Raw genomic sequence first — 22,432 nt, 5'->3', positions numbered from 1 at the left:
TTGTCCATTTTTCGAGGCCTCAAAGGTTATAAAAACACATGAGAACTCTTGAACGAAAATAAATAATTTTTTAAATAGATAAGATACCAGCTCAAGTCCTATTCTGCTTAAAAGTAATAATCCCACTCTAGTCCAGACCGTTTTACCATCATCCGACCAGCTAAGCACCACCGGCTTCGTCACTCGATCAACTACTTAATACTTTGTAAGTTCATCAAACAAACAACACAAACGTGGCTTTTAATATTGCTCTATGAAATTCTATTCTACATGGAACAAATGAAGTCACAAAACGACAATTATGTTGAAGGAATAAATATAAATAAACAAATACCTTTTTTATATGATAACTTAAGCTTTAAATGAGGTGATTTGACTCAGTCGAACTAGGCAAAATCATATTCTACATGGAACCTAGGCAAAATCATATTCCACGTGGCGACGAAACGACAAAATGTTTAGGACAGATAGAATAGACATCTTTAGCATATAATAACTTAAACTTTTAGATGAGATGATTCACAGTGATATCAAGTGCATTGAATTAAAATATCACATGATAAACATTTAGACGATGTAGTTCAACATTGACGACTCAACAATTGCATCTCTCTTCCCAAATGTGCCACAGGCTGCCTCTGCTGCTTTAGGTATGGTGTAAGCAGGTTCTGCCAACAGCAAGATAAGTTGAATCATGTAACATAATTAACAAAGCATCCTCAGCGCAGGTAATCCTTGACTTGTATAGAGCCACCAAACGGAGAATTGAAAAGGCATGCTGGATGAGTGGGGATGGACTTGAATAATGTTAGTGTGTAAAGATAATATTATCTTCTTTTTTCCTGGAATCAATGAAACAAATAAAATACATAAAAATGAAATCCAATACAGGGAAAGTTTATTATACAGCATCAAAGCAAGACTGCAGCAAGTACCTTAGCACCAATTGTCTCTAAGTAAGAGGTTAATGCAACCTCATCAGAGATGCTGCAATCTACACGGTATCGTGAACTACATGTGAAATGACCACCAAAAATACAGACTCAACTAGACTTGGGTACAACAAAACGTCAGTAAATCCATGCCTTATTGCACACCATTTCTGAAAGGTGTGCTATATTCTAAACAGGATACCCCAATTTCAGACAATGCACGTTACACATGGGCTCGAATTTTTCACAATTCTCCCTCGTATTCATTTGACTGAAGAAACAATAAGTAGAATGTGAACGTTTGTCCCAACGACCAGAAATGTCATCAGATATCGTCAAGTCTACCTCTTTTCAGGGATTTTGGGAAATCCCCAACCTCTGTTGGTTGGGTAAAAGTGAAATCTAAGACTTGTGCAGAATTATTTCCCAGGTTTGCATTAACCTCATCGCTGTTCACCTACATTAATCATATGCTTAAATTATAAATGCTAGAGAATATCATAAAATAAGGACCAAAGTAATATATTCCACTGATATAAAGGTCACCAAACACAAGTTTGTCAAAATCTTAACACGACATGACAGATTAAAGTGACTTATTTTGACACAAGGAAGAGTTACTTTATAGCCCTTGTTTGAGTCCCATTTTTCAACCAAAATACATTTTTCAACAGTGATTTGACATCACTTCAACCACACATTCTTCAATAAAATAATATTATACGCAAATCAAAAATTTTTTCTTATTTTTTAACCACACATTTCCCATCAATACACTATTCAAAAATTCTAATTTTCACAAAAATGGGGCTCAAACAAGAGCATAATAAGTAACAATCTTTTTAAAAAGTGAGAAAAATGGAATCTATCTAAAAATGTTTGGAATTTGAAAATTTGCTTAAAATAATTTTTACTTATTTTTAAGCTTCGCAAAACATTTTCTTGGCCATATTCCTGTGAGACCTTACCGTCTGAAGCACATCCAAACAACCCTCTTGTCTGTTAGATCCTGCAGGCATCACAGGATGCTGATTCAGACCAGAAGCATACGGATTTATACCAGAAAAACCGCCTCTAAAGCCGACATAATCCATATTACCAGGGCAGTATGGCACAAATAAGTTCCCCATCGATATTTCTTCAGTTGCATTAACATCAGGACAGAAATCCAGTGGAGCTATAAGATCATTCAGCTCTATATATGCTACATCATTTTGTAGAGGCATTTGGTTCATAAGATGGCCATCTTCCTGCATGCCAATGGTATCAAATTCACCTTCAGTCATCTGAGCCCAATAATCCAGGTCATGCAATCCATTGTATATATCATTTCCACTGGTCCCCAGTAAGGATGTATTGTTCTCCTCGTCATTATCATGATACTGCTTTGTAGAAAATAAAATTTTTTCAAAATACATTTAAACTAATGCAGGACAAAGAAAATACAGATAAAACGCAATTTGTTCAATCAGAAACAGAGTCACCAGGTTAACAATTTCATAATATGAGTTACTACAGATTAGCAAGGAATAAAAAGAGAAAATGCCTTGATATCCAATTTAGCCCTTTTTAAGCACCGGTGCACCCAAATTAAACATATATCTTGCACACTCGTAGAACAATCCCCCCATTTCATCTGTCCAATCCAAAAATGAGTAATGTTATAGTATCTGATGTAATAATTAAATAGGAGGTATTCAAATGTGACGTCTATAAGAAACCAAAAAATGAAAGACATGACTGATGCAATATACTAATTCATCTACAAATCTACAGCATAGAACACCTAAATCTTTTTCATAATATCACCTTCCAATTTATTACCTAACTTCTACAGTTCCCCTATCTTATCTCCTGGAAATCTCGGTGACATTTGAACGAGCGCCCAATAAGAATAAACCATGCCTAACCAGTAGTCTACTGAGCTCAACTTTATCATATAATAAACTGTCAGGTCATATAACCTACCCACATCAGCTCACTGCATGCCATGTAAAATCCAACAAATCAAGCCCACCCTGAAGCCCCAAAACAAGGAGGAGAAAAAGGACAATGCAGAAGGAAAGGGTAAATAAAAAAAAAAAAAATGTTCTGGGTTAAGAAAGAATGGGAAATACCCCTAGACATGAGTGGTACATGTCACATAAGATGCAGCCATAATATAGTGCTTTGTCAAAAATAAATATTGATGTAAGGGAAGATAATGAGAGCAGGATGTTCAACTAGTCAACCTTTAAACGAAGACATACCTCACGATTTCTTTTCTCGCTAAAATTCAACATGCTGTGAGCTGTAAATGGGGCCAGCAAATGAACAATATCATCATCTGACTCATTCAGAACCAAGTCGCTAGCAGAAGGCCTGACAGAAGATGGACCCGCTTCAATCAAAGATGATTCCAACGTACTTCCAGGAACGACCATGCTTGTTTTAACAGAAGAACTGCAATTTTGAGGTAAAGTTGATGCAGAAACGGATGGATCATGAGACGGGAAATATCCAGAGCATATCAGTGTTTCATCATCATTGTCCCATTCTGCTTCATTAAATGGTGCTCCATACTGTGCTCCATTTTTTGGGCCTGGACCCTTCTTCTCAAAGACTTTACAGAGCACGTAAGAGTCCTGAAAAATATGGAGACTGTGAAAAATCATTTTATCAAGGGGTAAGGGAACTCTTACAACCAGTGTTTCCAGTTGTAAAGGATAAATGAAGAATTAATCAGCAACAATATCGTAATTCCGTCTCAAATATACATTAATTGGAAAATGATAGGACCTGGGAGTAAAGTGACATGAGATTATTGTGCAGAGATATTCTACAGATTCTAGCGAACATCACTCAGGAGATAGCAGAAGGGAGAATAACACATGCTGCCTTAAGATACACTCAGAATTTAATGTACAGAAAAGGAAACCAAAAAACAACTTATTTTTTTCAATAGCATTTTCAAATAGAACATAAACTCCAACCTAGAATTAGTCACTATTCACAACATCAAGAAGCATTCATGTGTATACAAAATAGAATAGCAACTTGGCATAAAACCTTGAATCGTTGGATACAAATGCAAAAATTGGCCATCGTTCTAAATTTTTAATTCCTATAATCCAGTTATCCTTTACAAAGATGCACTGAAAATTCAAAATAAAATACCTGAATTCCTACTTCAGCCAACTGCTTGTCTAGGATTCTGAACTCATGGATGACCCAATCAGTTCTTTGCCCTTGGGGTGCATGACCAAGGTGAAAAATCAAGGTTTTCACCATTCCCACAATGTTATTATTGTGAAAAACAGGTCTATCTTTCCCTGTGGTTTTCCAGTATCCATTTTCAGTACTGCGCTTCACTCTAACCCCGCTTGCATACCTCTTCTCTTTTGGGCAAAAGAAGAACCACTCTAGATCCTTACTTTTCAAGCAAGATTTATCTGCAAGGAAAAAGAGAAAGACATAGAACATAAAAATGTGTAGACAAGGCATATAAGCATACAGAGACAAAACCTATATCACTTCTATGGAGCCAAGCAAAGACAATGTATCACTTATACTCATATTGACATATATGATGCTTGCAAATGGTGATAAAATTTGCGACTAGTTCTGGATTAAGTAGAAGTATTAGAGAACATGTGTGCAACATAAATGTAAAAGTTGACTAATGAAAATCGGAAGATAATGGCTACAACAGCTACAGATAAACCAACAAAAATAAAAGTACCCGGTAGTTCCCATGGAGAGAACTTATAAATGTTGACCTCTGTGATAGCTTCAAAATGAAGCTTCTTTCCCATAACCTTCCGCTTAAGATAGTACATAACTAGCTCAACATCAGTTGGATGAAACCGAAATCCTGGAGGAAGTGAGATCCGACCCATCGTAGAATGACAATTGACCACAGAATTCCCAGTTGTTGAACAATACTGAAGAAGAACTTTAATATATTCGTAAACCTTACTCTATCCACACCGAACACTTCTCCCTAAGAATAAAAAGCAGTCTGTACCGAAAAGTAGACAAAGAACATGTATGTAAGCCAGAAACCCTCAAACAATAAACCACTATTGTCAATTCCAATGCCGAAACAACAACTTTTGGAAGCACCAAATCCTCCGCCGGTTCATGAAGCAGAAAGCACCCCACGCAAACCACTGATGTTTCTTGCAAGAATCAAAAGACATCTGGTGTTCAATACCAATCCTGAATTATTCACATCGTCATAATTATCCACTTAGTAGCAATGATCCTTGCATTATAAGCTCAGATATATAGAAACGAAACCCACTTTAGAAGTATCCAAACAAACAACTAAGTTAAACTATCTCTATACAATGAACTAAATTTAAAATATTGGAACTTGGATCAATTTCGTATAGGCCGTGTGAAAAATCAAGAAACTATGGTTTAGAGAGATTAAAAAGCCTTAAAACCCAACCAGAAAAAAAGCATCAAACTAACTAAAATCAAGGAAAAAAACAACTATTTCAGCATTATTAACTCGATAGACCAGCCAAATAGCTGCAGGCACCTCGATATCCATCATCATTTTAGTTCAATGAAAATAATTATTACAACACAACGAAAGAAAAGACATGTTTAGCTGAACCGATGTATGATCGAAACTGATATTAACGCATCGATTCGTACTCGTATTCAAAACACAAAGAAGCTTCAGAACGTCTCTACGAAGTCAAAGCTAATAACAGAATCAAAACTCCAAAAACCCATATCGTTCATTGCAAAACTGATCAGAACAACAAAACAACAACAGATTAAATGAAAAGAGCTATCATAATTCATAAACAAAGAAACTTGCCTAGAACGGAGATGAGAGAGACGACTCGGAACAACGCTGAGTCCAAATATGTGAAACGAAATTATGCCAGCTGAGCCTTGGGGTTTATATAGAGGAATTTGGGGGTTTAGTGAGAGAAAATAGAGAGATGAATTGAAGTTACTGCGCATGTGGCCAGGTATCTTGGAGGCAAGCTTCTTCGATAAGTTACCGTCACCCGCTGCATTTTGAACTCGTTTTTATTAAAAAAATATTTATTTATTTTAATAACTACAATTATTAAAAATTACAACTTTTTTTTTATTAAAAAATTAGCCCCTGTTTGAAGTATTTTCGAAAATAATATTTTGAATAGTAATTTTTTGAAGAATGTATAGTTAAAATTAAGAAATAAATTTAAATTTATGTACAAAATATTTTATCGTTTGCGAACGTATGATTGAAAATAAATATAATAAATAAATTATTTTATTTTAAAGAGAGTCAAGCACAAACTTAAGCGTAAGTGTTTCTTTAAAACTATTTTTTCTTTAAAATTTAGATATTTTTCTCTATTTTCTTTTAAATTATATATTCTTTAATAAAATAATATTACATATAAATTCAAAATTTTGTATCAATTTACTATTATAAAGTACTTTCTTCAATAATGCATTTTTCTCTATCCTCTTTTTAATCACACATTCTTCATTAAAAGAAAAATTACACGTAATTCGAAAACTTTTCATTTTTACATTCTCTATCAATCTATTATTCTAAAATTCATTTTTCCTTAAAAATGGGTGTCAAACACCCTTAAAGATGAAGTTCAAAGATGTTCTTAATTTCATTGTTATTTTTTCAATAAATAACTTTACATATAGCGCTTGTTTGAGTTACGTTATTTAAAAAAAAAAAAATACATTATTCAACAGTGATTTAGCCCCCGTTTAGCCTCCTTTTTTTAAAAGTGAAAATGGGTGGAATAGTATTTTTTTTTGAAAAATGAGTGGTTGAAAAAGAATGAAAAATTTTCAATTTACGTGTAATATTATTTTATGGAAGATTGTGTGGTTGAAAATAGGAGAGAGAAAAATAGAATGTAATGGAATTTAATGTAATGGGGGTCAAACGGGGCTTAATATCATTTTAATCACACATTCTTAAATAAAATAATATTATATGTAAATCTAAAATTTTCTTATTTTTTAACCACACATTTTTCATTGATTTGACATGAATAATACATTTTTTCTAGAATGTGGCTCAACACATGGGTATAGATTCATAATTTTATCTTACTTTTAAATTACGCCCCTGTTTGGCCCCCATTATTTCTCATTAAATTAAATTAAATTTTTCTCTTTTCTATTTTTAATCATACAATTTTCAATAAAATAATATTACACGTAAATAAAAATTTTTTCTTTTCTTTTTAACCACTCATTTTTCAAAAAAAATACTATTCAAAACATTATAATTTCCAAATAATATGGCTCAAACGGGGGCTACATATCTTACAAAAATTCTCACAAAAGGTTTAACAAAAAAATCTAAATCAAACAGGTCCTAAGAATGCAAAAAATACTATACCCTCGTTCGGGCCTCATTTTCTAAAATTATTTTTCAAACCTATTTTCGATAACACGTTCTTCTAATAAAATAATTTTACATGTGGATCTATTATTATTCATACTTTTTATTCGCATATTCTAAAAATTTAAAAAAAATAATTTTCACAAAATCTATTTACATTTTTTTTTACCAAACAAGGACTGTATTTAAGGATAAGAAATTGGGGTACTTTTAATGTATTTTTTTGCCAAAATTCTTTGTACGAAAATTTATTTGATTACTTTGAAAAGTACTAGAAATTAAGTAAAATTTTATAAGTTATAAATAATTTATTATTTGTAAATTTAGAAATAAATGTTTTATTTTATGTTAAGATAAGAATTACTTGACAAAAATGGTTTTAAACTTAAAAAGTAGAAGAAAATGAGTTGAAGAATTAATTTAATCCTTCAACTATTAGGAAATATTAATTTGGTCATCCAACTATACATGACATCAAACTATGCCCTCGTTTGATTTCATTTTGGGGGAAATAATGCATTTTGAATGGTAGATTGATGGAGAATGTGAGGTTAAAAATTGAAGAAAAATTTTGAATTTGTGTATAATATTATTTTATTGGAGAATATGTGGTTGAAAAATAAATTTTGAAAAAATGAATTTTTAAAAAAATGGGAACCAAACAAGAGCTATACTTTAACATTAATTTCATCCTTTAACTATTCTATAACTCGAATTTGGTCATCCAACTATACTTTAACATTAATATCATCTTCAACTATCTGGAAACTCGAATTTGATCATTCAACTATATTTTAACATAAATTTCATCCTTAAAAATTTACGAAACTCGAATTTGACCCCGTTTGAGCCTCATTATTTCTCGTTACATTAAATTAAATTTTTCCCTCTCCTACTTTAATCACACAATCTTTAATAAAATAATATTACACATAAATCAAAAAAATTTTAACCACTCATTTTTCAAAAAATATTATTCATCTCATTATAATTTACAAATAATGGGGTTTACACGGCCCTTGATCTTCCAACTATACTTTAACATCAATTTCATCTTCAACTGTTATGGTAAATAAGTTGTCGACCCTAAAAATTCAAACCAATTTCGACTGATATCGATCCTATTCTTGTCTGATTGAGGTGGTAAAAGGATAAAAAAGGCCACCCTCCGAAGCGAAACCTCAACGTTCTTGAGGAGATCTTTAACTGAGATGCGAGTTGAGAAACAAAAATGGTATTCACAGTTTACATAGAATCAGTAAGAGATCTGTAGCGAGAAAAAATAATGGTTTACAACCGACGCAATTCCCATCTCAGAAACCCCTTAATCTGTAATAGAAAGCCCTCGTTTTTATCAATCTCGGCCTACGTCATTATTCTTTTTGCTTTATCAATCTTCGTTTTCATATTATCCAGCAAGGATATATTGGAAGATGAACAGAAAAAGCCTATACCTTTGTTAGATAAATTCAAACCTGAACAGGTGCGTAGTTTTCAATTTTTTTTTTCCTCCTTCTGGTAAAAGTGCTGTTTTTTCCAATTCGAAAAAATGGGCTGTTGTAATTTGTTGTGTTCGTTATGGATTGGTAAATTTCAGAATTGGGTTTTGCTTTTTATGCATCATCTTCGATCAGGTTTTGCAATTGTAACTTTCTAGCTAGAAATCTTGAAATTTTAATGATATGGAATGCAGTTTTTCCTTTTTTCAGTAGGTAAAATTTTGTACTTCAAATTTAAATTGCTAAATTTAATTGTTAATTCAGGAGTTTTGTTGAATATTTCGGTACATAGGTGTATAAAAGTAGATTTTCTCGTGGAAAAAGTACTTGATAGGTTTGTAGGAAGACATGTAGATTGATATTAAATGGATTTCAGAGGTCGTGAAATCCGTGCAAATCTTCTTACTGCATATTAAGATCTTTTGTGTGTGTGTGTATGAAAAGAATGGTTAATTTATATCCTAGTGCTATAGCATCCTGAAGCCAAATAAGAGGTTGAATGTGGCTTATACCAGGCCACCGATACCAGGGTTTGTGCCGCTCGATCCCATGAAGCTCGAACAAACAATTCAATTTGATTAAGACTGAAAAATGAGTACACGGATTTCAAGATTGGTTATCGTCTAACAATCTTGAAATTATAATTGAACAGGGAAATAATGACTCAGGAATAAACTATTGGGAAGATAAAGTACTGAACTTTGAATGTACTTCGTAGTTTTATCAAGCATGGAACTTGCTAACCAGTTCAAGATACTCTGCAATCTGCTGTATCAGTGCCTTGCAAATGACTGAATGGTGTCTGGCTTAATGTAACCAATATATGCTGTAAACGTAACTTAACTAACATATCTCTAGAAGTGGACAAAAATAGTGTAGCAAATTGTTGTTTAGATCAAGACTGAACCACAATTTAGTGAATGACTGTTTTGTTATTTTTTTGATGGCATATTTCTGGTTTATTTGTTGCAGCTGGGAGATGATAAACTTTGGGAAGCTTCTTCTAGTCATGGTTTACACCCATGTGCCAAGCCAACCTCTAAATATAAAGGTGATTGTCGTGCAACCTTCTCCCCTCGTTCCATTCCTCTTTTTTCTCTCAATTAAACATACGTAAGACCTCAATTTACATTTTCAGCGGGCCAAGTTTGGGATCGCTATATAACTGTCAGAAGTAATGGGGGATTAAATCAAATGCGCACCGGTGTAAGTATTTTTTGTCAGTTTCTTATTTCTGTTATTTCATTTATTTATATCTTGTCATATTTGACCATTGTATATACAAAATTGGTTTTAATGCTAACAATACACTAAACTAATATTTCTGAGTGAACTTTTAACTCAAAGCACAGATGAATTGACAGAAATTCCACTTCAGATGAATGCCTCAAATTTCGGTTTCCGATTTTGGGATCTTTTCCCCTTACTGATTCACATTAAGGATCAAGCTGTTTGTCCTCACACTCAATACCACCTGTTTGGTCAAATAACTTGCAAAAACTCGATATATAGATAAAAAAAAGTTAGCATCTATGTTGACATACTAAGCCCCCTTTTGAGACCCTTTTTTTTTTAAGGAAATGTATTTTGAAATAATGATTTTTGGAGAATATGTGGTTGAAAAATAGGGTAAGCTTTTTGGTTTACATGTAAATTTATTTTATGGAAAAATATGTGGTTGAAAATAATTTTGAAAAAATGAGTTGAGAGAAAATGGGGCTCAAACAGTCGCTAGATGTACATTGCCTTTTATCTCTCTTCTCCGCAACTTTGGTCCTTTTGTCCATAACTGAATATCTTTTTTTTTGATAGGTAATCATAGAATTTTATTTCTTAAAAGAGAGTACACGGGAGGTATACAATCACTTTAAGCATGAAAGGAACAACGTAAAATTAGGCAATTCTACAATAGAATTTTTAGCCACTACATTAAACTAAGTATACAAAGTCAAGTAAAATAATTCTCTTATCTGCTCTATTGTCTTTGTTTGGTTTTCGAAACAACGATCATTCCGTTCTCCCCATGTGCACCACACAATGCATCCCGGAATAAGATTTTAAAGAAGTTTGCTATCCTTATCACGAAATTTTCTCCTCCATGCTCGCACGTCTTCTATACGCCTAGGTAGCACCCAATCCATTGATTGAGAAGCCAGAATATTGTTCCAAAGCCAACGTACACCATCATAATGAATGAATAAATGATCAATCGTCTCTCCATCTTTTTTGCACATATAGCACCACTCGGTTACATAAAATCCTTTGCGTCGAAGATTATCCACCGTTGACACCTGTCCCCTCATAACTGTCCACAATAGAAATGCTACCTGTGGAGGCAATTTGCTTTGCCGAACCATCTTCCAAGGTAATGAACTTTCCACAAATCCCAAAAGGGATTGAAAGTATGAGCGGACTGAAAAAATACCATCTCGAGCCAACCTCCACCTGCTGCAATCACCCTCTCCTACCCGAATTTATATCTCATGCAGGGCAGTAAAATACAACGAATAATCTTCCAATTCCCAATCCTGTAAGCCCCTTCCAAAAGTAATATTCCAACTAAAGTCCCCATTATGAATGTCTAATACATCACCCACCATAGCAGCAGGCTCTAACGCAATGCGGTATAATGAAGGAAATCCCTCATTTGACGGTTGATCGCCACACCAACTATCATGCCAAAATCTAATATCAGTGCCATTTCCCACCACAAAATTCAGTTTGTCGCTAAAATCACTCCATCCCCGTTGGATATACCTCTACAAGCTCACCCCATAGGAGCCATGACCCTCAACCGTACACCAACCCTCTCCATCACACCATACTTTGCCCCAATGATTTCTCTCCAAAAGCTCTCCCTCTCCACTCCAAATCGCCACAACCACTTGCCCAATAAAGCCTTATTAAATAAAACAAGGCTCCTCACTCCAAGCCCCCCATCCTCATAGGCAAACAGACAGTACCCCAATTAACCAAATGCATTTTCCTCTCCTCCCCTAGCCCTGCCCACAAGAATTCTCTTTGAAGTCTCTCTAATCTATTTGCCACTGCAACCGGAATAGGAAATAATGACAAAAAGTAAGTGGGGAGATTTGAGAGAGTGAATTTAATTAGAGTAAGTTGGCCTCCCTTAGAAAGATACATACGCTTCCACCCTGCTAACCTCCTCTCCATTCTTTCCATAATACCATTCCAAATATGTGTACTTTTAAACCGTGTCTCTAGCGGGAGCCCTAAATATGACATGGGCAATTGTGCAACCCTACATCCCAATATGCCAGCCAACTCCTCCACGTTAGTGACCTCCCCAACTGGAATAACCTCAAATTTCCCCAAATTGATTTTTAATCCAGACACCGCTTCAAAACATAGGAGCAAACGACGCAGGTTCCTGAATTGTTCATCATCCGCATCGCATAAGATCAACGTGTCATCTGCAAATAGCAAATGAGACACCTGCAATTGGCCAACCATAAAGCCCCTTACCAAACCCTCTCCCACAGCTCTTTCAAACATCCTACTGAAAGCCTCCATCACAATAACAAATAGCAATGGGGATAGTGGATCTCCTTACCGCAAACCTCTACTACTCCGAAAATAACCCTCCGGCGATCCGTTGACCATAACTGAGAACGAAACAGTAGAAATACAGAACTGAATCCATTTACACCACTTATCCCCAAAGCCGCACCTCCTAAGCATATACAAAAGGAACCCCCAGTTCACATAATCATATGCCTTCTGAATATCGAGCTTACATAGCATCTCGGGAATTCCCAAACGCAATCTTGAATAAATGCATTCATTCGCTATAAGCACAGAGTCCAAAATCTGGCGACCTTTTACGAAAGCATTCTGAAACTTGGACACTACTTTTCCGAGCACCTCCTTTAATCTATTCGCCAGGATTTTTGCAATAATCTTATACATCCCACAGACAAGGCTAATAGGGCGAAAGTCCTTAATGTCGGTCGCCCCCGGTTTCTTAGGGATAAGCACAACAAATGTAGCATTAGAACTTTTTTGGAACCTGCCACGTTCAAAAAAATATGTAAACACATCCAAGATTTTCGATCGCACCACCTTCCAACAAGCCTTGTAAAATGAGAACGAGAAACCATCTGGTCCAGGGGCCTTATCCTCGTTCATGCTAAACACTACCTCCTTGATTTCATCCTCCTCAAAAGGACGCTCTAACCAATTGGCATCATCCTCCGTGATGGTAGAAAAATCCAATCCTTCCAACTTTGGCTTCCACTCAAACTGCTCCCGATATAGATTCTGATAGAAATTCACCAGTTGGCTTCCAATTTCGAGTGGTTCTTCATAAGTTATCCCATCCACTTCCAACACTGTGATAGAATTTTTACGCCTATTAGAATTTGCGATCCTGTGAAAAAACTTAGTACATTTATCTTCTTCTTTCAACCAATTGACCCTAGATTTCTGACGCCAAGCATCTCCTCCATCTCCACCAAGCATCTCCTCCATCTCCACCAACCTGTCCAGTTCTTCCCTTAATGCTCTACGTTTATCCTTCTCCTCCCCAGCTAACTTTCGACGCTCCTCCCACCTATCCAACTCATCTATCTCCGAAAGGCACTGAATTTTACGATAGTTCACATTGTCCACAACCTCCTCATTCCATTTCTTTAAATCCCTTTTCAAAGACTTCAACTTCTGATCCAACACAAAACTAGGAGACCCTCTAATATCATAAGATGTCCACCAAGTCTGTACTTGCTCCCTAAAACCTTCGACTTTCAACCTCATTTTCTCGAAGCTAAAAGGCCTTCGTCCTCTACCCGTCTTGTTCCCAGTTAACATAATGGGAAAATGGTTAGAGTACACCCTCCCCAATCTTCTCTGAATGACATCTGAATACTTAGCCTCCCACTCTCCGCATATCAAGAACCTGTCTATATGAGAAAGAATCGGTTGATCCCGATTAGAAGACCAGGTAAAATATTCCCCAATCATAGGCAAATCCACCAACATATTCTCCCTTATAAAGTCTGAAAACTCCTCCATAGCCCACGTGAGTCTCCCACCGCTCAACCTCTCAATAGGAAATCGAACCACATTAAAGTCACCTCCTATACACGTTGGTATATTCCACCAAGCCATCATTCCAGCAAGTTCATCCCACAAGCCCCGTCTACTGTCATCAGTATTAGGCCCATAAACACCTATGAACATCCACTGAAATCCGTCCCCACTGTTTCTGAACGACATCGATATTTAGAACAATCCTACACTCACCTCTTCCATCTCAAGCACTCTGGTGTCCCACATGACTAATATGCCTCGAGAAACCCCTGATGATCCCATAAACTGATACCTACATGCTGTCCCCCCCATAAGCTACTGACTACCACCTTTGAGATAAACTCCATCTTGATTTTTTGTAAGCATACAAGATCCGCTCCCCAGCCCCTTAGCAGATGTCGAACACCCATCCTTTTCCCTACTTCATTAAGTCCCCTTATATTCCAGCTAATGATTCGTGGTATCATTTTAACAATCCGGCATCCCTCCCCAATACTCCATTCTTGGACTCGCCACCCTTGCCATCATAATTAACTGACCATTCGAGCCTCTTAAGTTCACCATCGCCCTTTCTTCTTAGTTTTCCTTCTTGTTTACTCATCTCCTGTCCCCTATTGACCTCCAAATCCTCAAATAATTGTAATAATCTGTTTTCATAACCATCATAAGACGCCCATTAACTTACTGAAATCTTGAATTTTCTGTAGAACCCAGTTCGAAGGTGGGTGTCCAGCTTCGAATCCAATCAAACCCCCTGTTTCCTCCTTCTGTATAACGTCACTTTCTATTTCTCCCTTCTTGGCTCCATCTACCCACAGCACAAGTGCTTTTTCCGTCCCCAAGTCACTTACCTTCATTGACTTAGAGTTCCTTCTATTATATGTATTCGCAACCCTTGTTGTCAAAGGTGTCGCATCATGCTCTATCATCCCTGAGGTAACTAGATCCTCTGGCAGTACGTGCCTCGTCCCTTGGTCACCTAGTAAAAGCCCATCATCGTGTGGGGCTGTGTCCGTAGCACCCATCTTTACTGTCTCCAAATTCACCATATTCGGCTCCCCTTCTTTAGACAAAGGTACCACCTCTCGGTCTACATCGGTCCCCGTGTCTACCTCATCCATAGCCATCCCCTCTAAGACATCACCTTTGTCATATTTAGAGTGTCCCTCATCCGTTTCAATCCGATCAATTGACTTACAAGTGATTTCGAGTCTTCCCTGCTTAACTTGATTATATTCCGATTCCTTCTTATTCAAGCCCGATGCTTGTTTTCCAACAGCTGGATACTCATCCATACCCACCCCACACCTGTGGCAGCATAACAACTTCTTGGGACCTATTTCATACCCACTTCCCACTAGCCTAATCAATTCCTCCAATGCTCCTTTCAATTCCTGGACACGGGCTATAATTTCAGCCCTATTCAAACAACAATCCTGACCTTCGTTTACACTGACATTGACAGTCATCTCCTTTTGCTGTTGCCTCCACTGGTCAACATGTTTCGAAGTATGTAGGTTTGCTATTATGTCTGCATTAGTCAATTCTTGTCGATTACGTTCATTCACAAGTCGACGTTTGACTTTATCCCCTGCAACAAAAGAATCAACAACAGTTTGAAACACCCGCGAGATTGATGCCCATCCTTCTCCATTCGCACCTTCCGGCACCATCACAACTCCCTTCCGACGCCTATCCCCAAACTGCTCTATCATCAAGTACCTACCACGGCGGTTCGCACAACGTTGTGCCAAGAAGGCTCTTGAAGACTCATTGAATCTAGAAACGAAATCCTCATGCTTACTAGTCGCCCTCAACTTGTCCACCATATTCACCATCCAACGTGCACCGAACCTTCCCATGCTAATTGCATTCGATATCTTCGAGCCCCATTCGGTCATTCTAACAACGCCAAGATTAGTAACAGAAATTGCAAACTCCTTCGCCTCAACTCGAAAATGGTGATTGAAGGCCATATCTAATTCATCCACTAACTTCCTTCCCTGATTGTGTGATAACGGCATATTGGACGGCAAAACAGGCATCGTTATTGGACTGGGGACATTCTGCCCGTCATCCTGATTTTCCGACGCCGGCGCGTGTCAGTCACACGCGCCGTTCCGGCGGCTCGTGGGTCACTCAACTCTGTCCCCCTGGCCGGAATCGCCTACGCATAACGCCGGTCAAGCGCGTTTGCCAGGCAGGTGGCCGGATTTTTCTGAATCTGGAACAGGCAACCCCGTTTTCCGGCCTCTTCTCCGATCTCGGCATCTGTGTCTCCAGCTAGGGCGACGGTGCTAGGGTTTCCACCTAGGGCCGCCGCCTGATTATGTGGCTTATGTAGTGGCATAAGGCCGATGAATGGTTGGCCGATCGACGTGATGTCGCCGGCGACTGTAGCGGTCGGTGGTGAGGGCTGGCTAATGGTGTGATGTTTGGATGTTAGGGAGGAGAGATCCATTCTGTTGGAGATCCCTCTTAATCCGTGTCAACGGACTGTCCATAACTGAATATCATGATAAGAATTTACATGGAATTTTATACTAGAGTTCAAAATATGGATTACTTGATGAGATCTAACTTTTTGTTTTACCCTCAAAGTTAGTCGCACCTTCCAGTACGACTACCTTGTTAAGACTTCACTCCAGTCACTAGTCCTGCCTTTGGCATCCCCCTCCTTGAATTCTTGCATTGGAATAAATGGAAGAAAACGGATTGATATTGGTGCAATCTGATCCATTATGAGAGAGCAATCCCGAACCCAATGGATCATTCCCTTTTCCGATATATGAAATAGGGGATTTCACTAAGTTGATTCTTAGGAAATGTCGACTAAAAATTTTTACCAATCACATCATGTACTTTAAACAAGAGAGTTTTTGGAAAGAAAATAATTACTTCTGGCAATGTGGTTATTATTAGCAGACATTTTGAAAGGATATAAGGTCTTTCACTTGTGGACAGAGGGAGTGATCAATTCACCATAGATTTTGTTTTTATATGAACGAAGTTACTCATAGAAAGCAACTGCTAAGTCCCTTGTCCTGGAGCCTGAGAAAAGAAGACTCTAATATGGTCTATTTTCTGTTCGTGGTGAGACATGATGTGATTACCTCTATCAGAATTGTCATTCCATTGTGCCAGAATGAATGTTTAGTGTAAATTATTATTCGTAACAATATTATTAATGTTATATGTTAATTACTCTTACCTTCTTGGTTAATATAGATAGCTGATATGGTGGCCGTGGCACGTATAATGAATGCTACATTAGTAATTCCTCAGTTGGACAAGCGTTCATTCTGGCAGGATACAAGGTCAGTTCCTGTACTGCATTGTTTTTGCCACTTCTTCTCTCTCATTTCCATACTTGATCCCCCTCCATACATGCATGTGCATGCACGCTTCTGCATATGCACATGGATTTATCATAAGTGCAGTTTATTTTATAATCAAATGTAAATTTTCTTGCAAATTTTGAAATTTGGTTCAATTAAATATTTATTTGAGATTTAGAATTCAATTTTGTAGTATCTCTACTCTAATTTTGTTCATATGCAGTACGTTTTCTGATATATTCGATGAACTTCATTTCATTAAAACTTTACAACAAGATGTGAGGATCATGAAGGAGCTTCCAAAAGAACTAGAAAATGTTCCTCGAATCAGGAAACACTTCACTTCATGGTCTGGTATGAGCTACTATGAGGAAATGACGCATCTCTGGAAGGATCATCAGGCAAGTTATTCTATCATGTCCTTTTACCTGAATCCACAGAAATTAATGATTGTTTTATTCATTCAACAAGATTAGTATCATTTGTTGTTGTGAACATCAGCATGTGGGAAAAAAAAATGGAATATTTATTCAGGAATAAAGTGCTCTGAAACTTTAAACAAAGTGCAAACGAACACATGGTTATGAAAAATCTCCATCACGCATATGTGTTCAGCAACTTTTAGAAAATTTCAGTAATTTTTGTTAGTTGCTGAAAACATGAGTTAATTTGCTCGTTAAAGATTGAAGTAATTTTTGTTAATTTTTTAAATATATTTTAGCAATTAATCCAATTTCACAATATCAGATATCAACAACATTAAACTAAGCATATTTTGCATTGATATGTGTAAGCTAAATGGATACCTTGATCCAGAGCTACATCTATGGGGAAATGCAATGAATTTTTATTTATTTATTTATTTATTTTCCGCCAACCATAGGAAGCCCTGCTATTTTTGGTGCATCTTTCTCTCTTCTATCATATTCTATTTAGATTGGATTGATTTTGTCACTTTCTGAACATGAATTAAGGGATTTGCAATACATGCCTTTACCACCATAATCGGTCTCCTCTTAATTTATTATCAATTGGTGCTGCCTTATGTGGTACGTATGGATTCTAATTTCTTTTCATCATTTTCCCCCACAGTTATATTAAACATCCTACTTTCCATTACACTTTGCATTTTGTTCTCTAGGGACTCGACGATCAGCACTATAGATCAAATATATATAATTAGTGGTTTATATGCTAAGGACTCTAAAAGTTTCAATTTATGGCTCTTTTGCATGTTTTTCGAGGACTGCACTTCAATACTAAAAAATGCTTAAGTGCACTTTTGACAACTATGCACAGAGTTTGCTTATTGAGATTTTTTTTGGGTACTCTAATTTTGTTCATATGCAGTACGTTTTCTGATATATTCGATGAACTTCATTTCATTAAAACTTTACAACAAGATGTGAGGATCATGAAGGAGCTTCCAAAAGAACTAGAAAATGTTCCTCGAATCAGGACCTGTCGATATACAAAGGTTGAGATGTCGTGCCCTCTATAATGCTCTGCACTTCTCTCCATCTATAAATAGGCTGGGAAAGGTCAGAACCATCTTCTGCTCCTACTACATGTTAACCGTTCAAACTTGCACCATGTAATGATATCATATATCCAAAATTAGAATGCTCTTCTGTGAATCAAAATACAGAAATGAAGTCTCTTGAATATACAGAGCTCCTCATGAAAAACATCAAGTTTTTCGAGAGTTCTTAAAGTACTTGTTAATTCCTAACAAGAATCTTACGATAATTATATTTGTAAATATGACTCAGTTGATGTATTTCTGTAAATTCATTTAAGAGGTCTTCTATGGGGATTCATGTTACATTAGGTTCTGAGCATAAATATCGGTGATACCACAGAAGCTAGTGGAGAGGTTGAGATCACGTGCAGAAAGATACATTGCGCTTCATCTAAGATACGAGAAAGACATGCTCTCTTTTACTGGCTGTACTTATGGTCTTACTGATGCTGAATCAGAGGAGCTTAGAATTATGAGGTGAACGACTTTTTGCAACTAATTACTTATTTACTTTTTATACTGGCGAAACATGCTGTGTGAGAATATTTAAGTTTCAGCTGAACGGATCAAATTAAATTTAAGGGTACATTACCAAAATTTTAAGTACACACGCCGTGCTGGCATTTTTCTTTTCAATCTGCTAAGCCACTCAATCCTTTAATTCTTTCTCTCAGAGGCACTGCTTATTTTCGTTATCCCCTTGCCAACACAGCTACTTTAAAACTGCATGTGTTAACATCATGTCTCTTATATTTGGTTTCGTTAGGGAGAAAACAAATCACTGGAAGATCAAGAATATCAACTCCACAGAACAGAGAATTGGTGGTTCCTGCCCTCTAACTCCAAAGGAGGTTGGAGTTTTTCTTCAAGCTCTTGGTTATCCACCATCTACCTTGATATATATTGCTGCTGGGGAAATTTATGGTGGTAATGCTCATCTTTCAGAGCTCACTTCTCGCTATCCAAATGTAGTTTTCAAGGTTGGTCACGTTGGATGCTTTTCTATTGGTTTTCATTGAGAAATAACTTGAGTGCTAAGTCTAGCTGTAATATTAACCATGGTAATATCTCGTTGATGACAGGAAATGCTTGCAATTGCTGAAGAATTGAATCCGTTTTCTAAGCATGCATCTCAAACTGCGGCACTTGATTATATTATCTCCATAGAAAGTGATGTTTTCATTCCATCACATTCAGGTAATATGGCAAGAGCTGTTGAAGGGCATCGCCGATTCTTAGGGCATCGGAGAACAATCACTCCAGACAGGTATTAATGTTGTATAAACCTCATTATTACATCATTTCAAACTCCCAAGTGACCTTATTCTGTTTCTAACTGTATAAAACCAATATATTCCCACAAGTGAAGAGATTCGGAGAGCTTAAATTTTTTCTTTTCATATTTCATATAGATTGTTCATTCTTTTCTTTTTGATGAGCACAAAGAATCCTCTGTTCTTTTATTGCTGCATGTGATAAGAACAGTAAATTCTTTATTCAGACCGAGTTGTCATGCTTTTAAATTTTCTCCTTTGTTCGTTTAATTAATATTCGAACAAAATGTGCAGGAAAGGTCTAGTAGAATTATTTGACAGATTGGAAGCTGGAGAGCTTCGAGAAAGTTCTTTGTCTTATCATGTGAGGAAATTGCACAAAAACAGGTGATGTATTTGCACGACCGCGTGTTTCTACTCCTTTTCACCATTCTTGGATGCGTTGCCGCAAGTCTCATTACATGTTGAATGGAGCAGTTAAATACTACAAATTGTATTTATTTATTTAATTTTAATTTTAATTTTTTTTTTTTAATTCAAATCTTTCCTCCTAATTTACCAGAGCCCTCTTGATGTTAACAGGCCAATACCCTACTTATTTTGATTTTCGACCTGTTTCTGTATATTTGTTTTGTCATGCATCTGTCCATTTTCCGTGAAAATATCAGCGAGATTGAGCATCATTTTCTCGAGTAGGATAAAATAGAAATAAAGCCAAGGGATTTCACACTTTGATACCAACTCTCTGTCTTACTGTCAAATAAGTTGCTTATTTTCAACTTCGACAAACAAAAGTCATTCATCACGATTTACTTATTTGTGAAAAATGAGTTTCGTAATAGTGATTTTTTTGTAGAATGTGTTGGTAAAATGTAAAGACAAATTTTGGGTTTACATGCAAAATTAATTTATTCATAAAATGTGGTTGACAATGAGTTTGGAGTAAAATGGAGCTCAAACGAGGACTTGTACATTAGTAAACTTTTCGGGCTTAGCCAAATATTCTCATAGATGTGTGCAATCCTCTACTGCTAAGCATTGTTATGGAGCTCTGTTCAGTACAATTTTGCATACCACACTTAATTATTGTTGCATACCTCCCGAACAAAGGGAGCTGACTACTAGGTGTGGCCATATCTTTTATAGTTTCTTGAGTACCATCGACATATATCTAGTAGCTAGCTGGTCAAGGATAGATATCAGACTACCGTTTTTCTCATTCCTAGCAATTTGCAGGCAAGGTGCACCGCGAAAAAGAGAAGGTGCCCCACCAGGGATAAAGGGTCGAGCACGATTCAAGCTGGAGGAATCTTTTTATCAGAACCCATACCCGGAGTTCCGTGATATGTCAAATCGGATTGACTGAAAGAAGTATACTTAACGGATGTCATCAATGTATTGCATCGACTACTAGGAAGGATTTCTCTTTATATAATCTTTGTACTTTAATATCATAATCCTCATCTTTTCCTTAACATGTGACATGACGGTTTTTCCTTAGGGTTTTGATTGATTAGTTCAATTGTGTTCTGTTTAGTTTGGAAACAATTATGAGAAAAATTTGAATACCATTGTATTTGTCAGCAAAGATCAGTTTCTTGGTCGCATCCAGATACATTAGAGATTTTTAATTATTGAGCACAGTATTTTATCTAAAGTTGGACATGGTTTGGTTCAATTCGATTCTAACGAGAATCGAACTGACTCGAAATTTTCGGATATTTAGTAAGTGAAACTGTGGGGTCCAAATTTAATTATAGAACCGTTCGAGTTCGGTTCCATTCGGTACGGTTCAGTTTCCAGGTTTTGTATTATAATTAATTTTTTTAATATTTACAAAGTTACATTAATTTAACTAATGATATGTTCAATCTTAACTCTTACAAAATAACATAATTTAATGTTATGTGTTTTTTGCGTCTCTCTTTGCTGAGTTCTTCATAGATTTGATTGTCAAAATTACAAAAAGATGAAGATAATGAGCTCAAAATAATTAAGAGAGCTGTTGTTGAGTTTTAATTCGATTTTTTCAGAGTAATAGAAACGACACTACGATGAAGTAACAGATTTGAATAAAATTAGGTATATCAAACGTGCTGAGCAGTTTGTCGGCTTGTTATAACTTGGCTCGTGGGTGGCTCGGGCTCGTCGGTTCAACCCCACGAGTTGATCCCATACGACCCACGAGCCGAGCTTGTGGGCTCATAAAAAATGTGCAAATTTACAAAATAAATAAATAAATTAATTAAAAAAAATCATGAGCTTGTGAGCGGCTCGTGGGCTCGGCTTGGCCCATGAACTCGTGGCTCATGAGCTTGTGGGTTAAAAGGCCCATTGCTACCCTAGATAAAACTTTTATCAATTTGATTAAGTTGGCTTTGAACTGAAAATTAGAAATAGGAAAATCATATATATATATATATATATATATATATATTTTTTTTTTTT

General features: G+C 36.3%; 2 protein-coding genes across 3 annotated transcripts; one reads left to right on the top strand and one right to left on the bottom strand.

The window, feature by feature from the left end:
• Positions 1–457: 457 nt before the first annotated feature.
• On the bottom strand, positions 458–5,913 carry LOC111409142 (NAC domain-containing protein 82-like). 2 transcript variants are annotated; one of them, XR_002705443.1, is made up of 7 exons: positions 5,749–5,913; positions 4,654–5,132; positions 4,089–4,363; positions 3,182–3,556; positions 1,901–2,314; positions 936–1,389; positions 458–842 (listed from the first exon to the last, which is right to left on the bottom strand). XR_002705443.1 is itself a non-coding variant. In XM_023039103.1 (6 exons), the coding sequence occupies exons 2-6, from the start codon at positions 4,808–4,810 to the stop codon at positions 1,258–1,260; spliced, it is 1,353 nt and encodes a 450-aa protein (XP_022894871.1). In that variant the 5' UTR covers positions 4,811–5,132; positions 5,749–5,913; the 3' UTR covers positions 935–1,257. The 2 variants fall into 2 exon arrangements, 1 of the variants encoding a protein (XP_022894871.1); XM_023039103.1 differs by lacking the exon at positions 458–842 and having other exon boundaries at positions 935–1,389.
• A 2,463-nt stretch (positions 5,914–8,376) lies between these two features.
• Positions 8,377–21,350, top strand: LOC111409507 (O-fucosyltransferase 38). The gene is given in 11 exon segments (XM_023039553.1): positions 8,377–8,785; positions 9,774–9,852; positions 9,940–10,007; positions 17,079–17,167; positions 17,412–17,606; positions 18,612–18,729; positions 19,051–19,187; positions 19,477–19,690; positions 19,793–19,977; positions 20,279–20,371; positions 21,221–21,350. Coding segments are annotated over 11 exon segments (1,506 nt in total). The 5' UTR covers positions 8,377–8,587.
• The last annotated feature ends 1,082 nt before the right edge of the window (positions 21,351–22,432 follow it).

This window comes from Olea europaea, chromosome 14 (assembly GCF_002742605.1).
Source record: "Olea europaea var. sylvestris chromosome 14, O_europaea_v1, whole genome shotgun sequence".
Classification (NCBI taxonomy): Eukaryota; Viridiplantae; Streptophyta; class Magnoliopsida; order Lamiales; family Oleaceae; genus Olea; species Olea europaea.
Note: the sequence above shows the minus strand (reverse complement) of the source record. Positions and strands in the feature narration are given on the sequence as shown.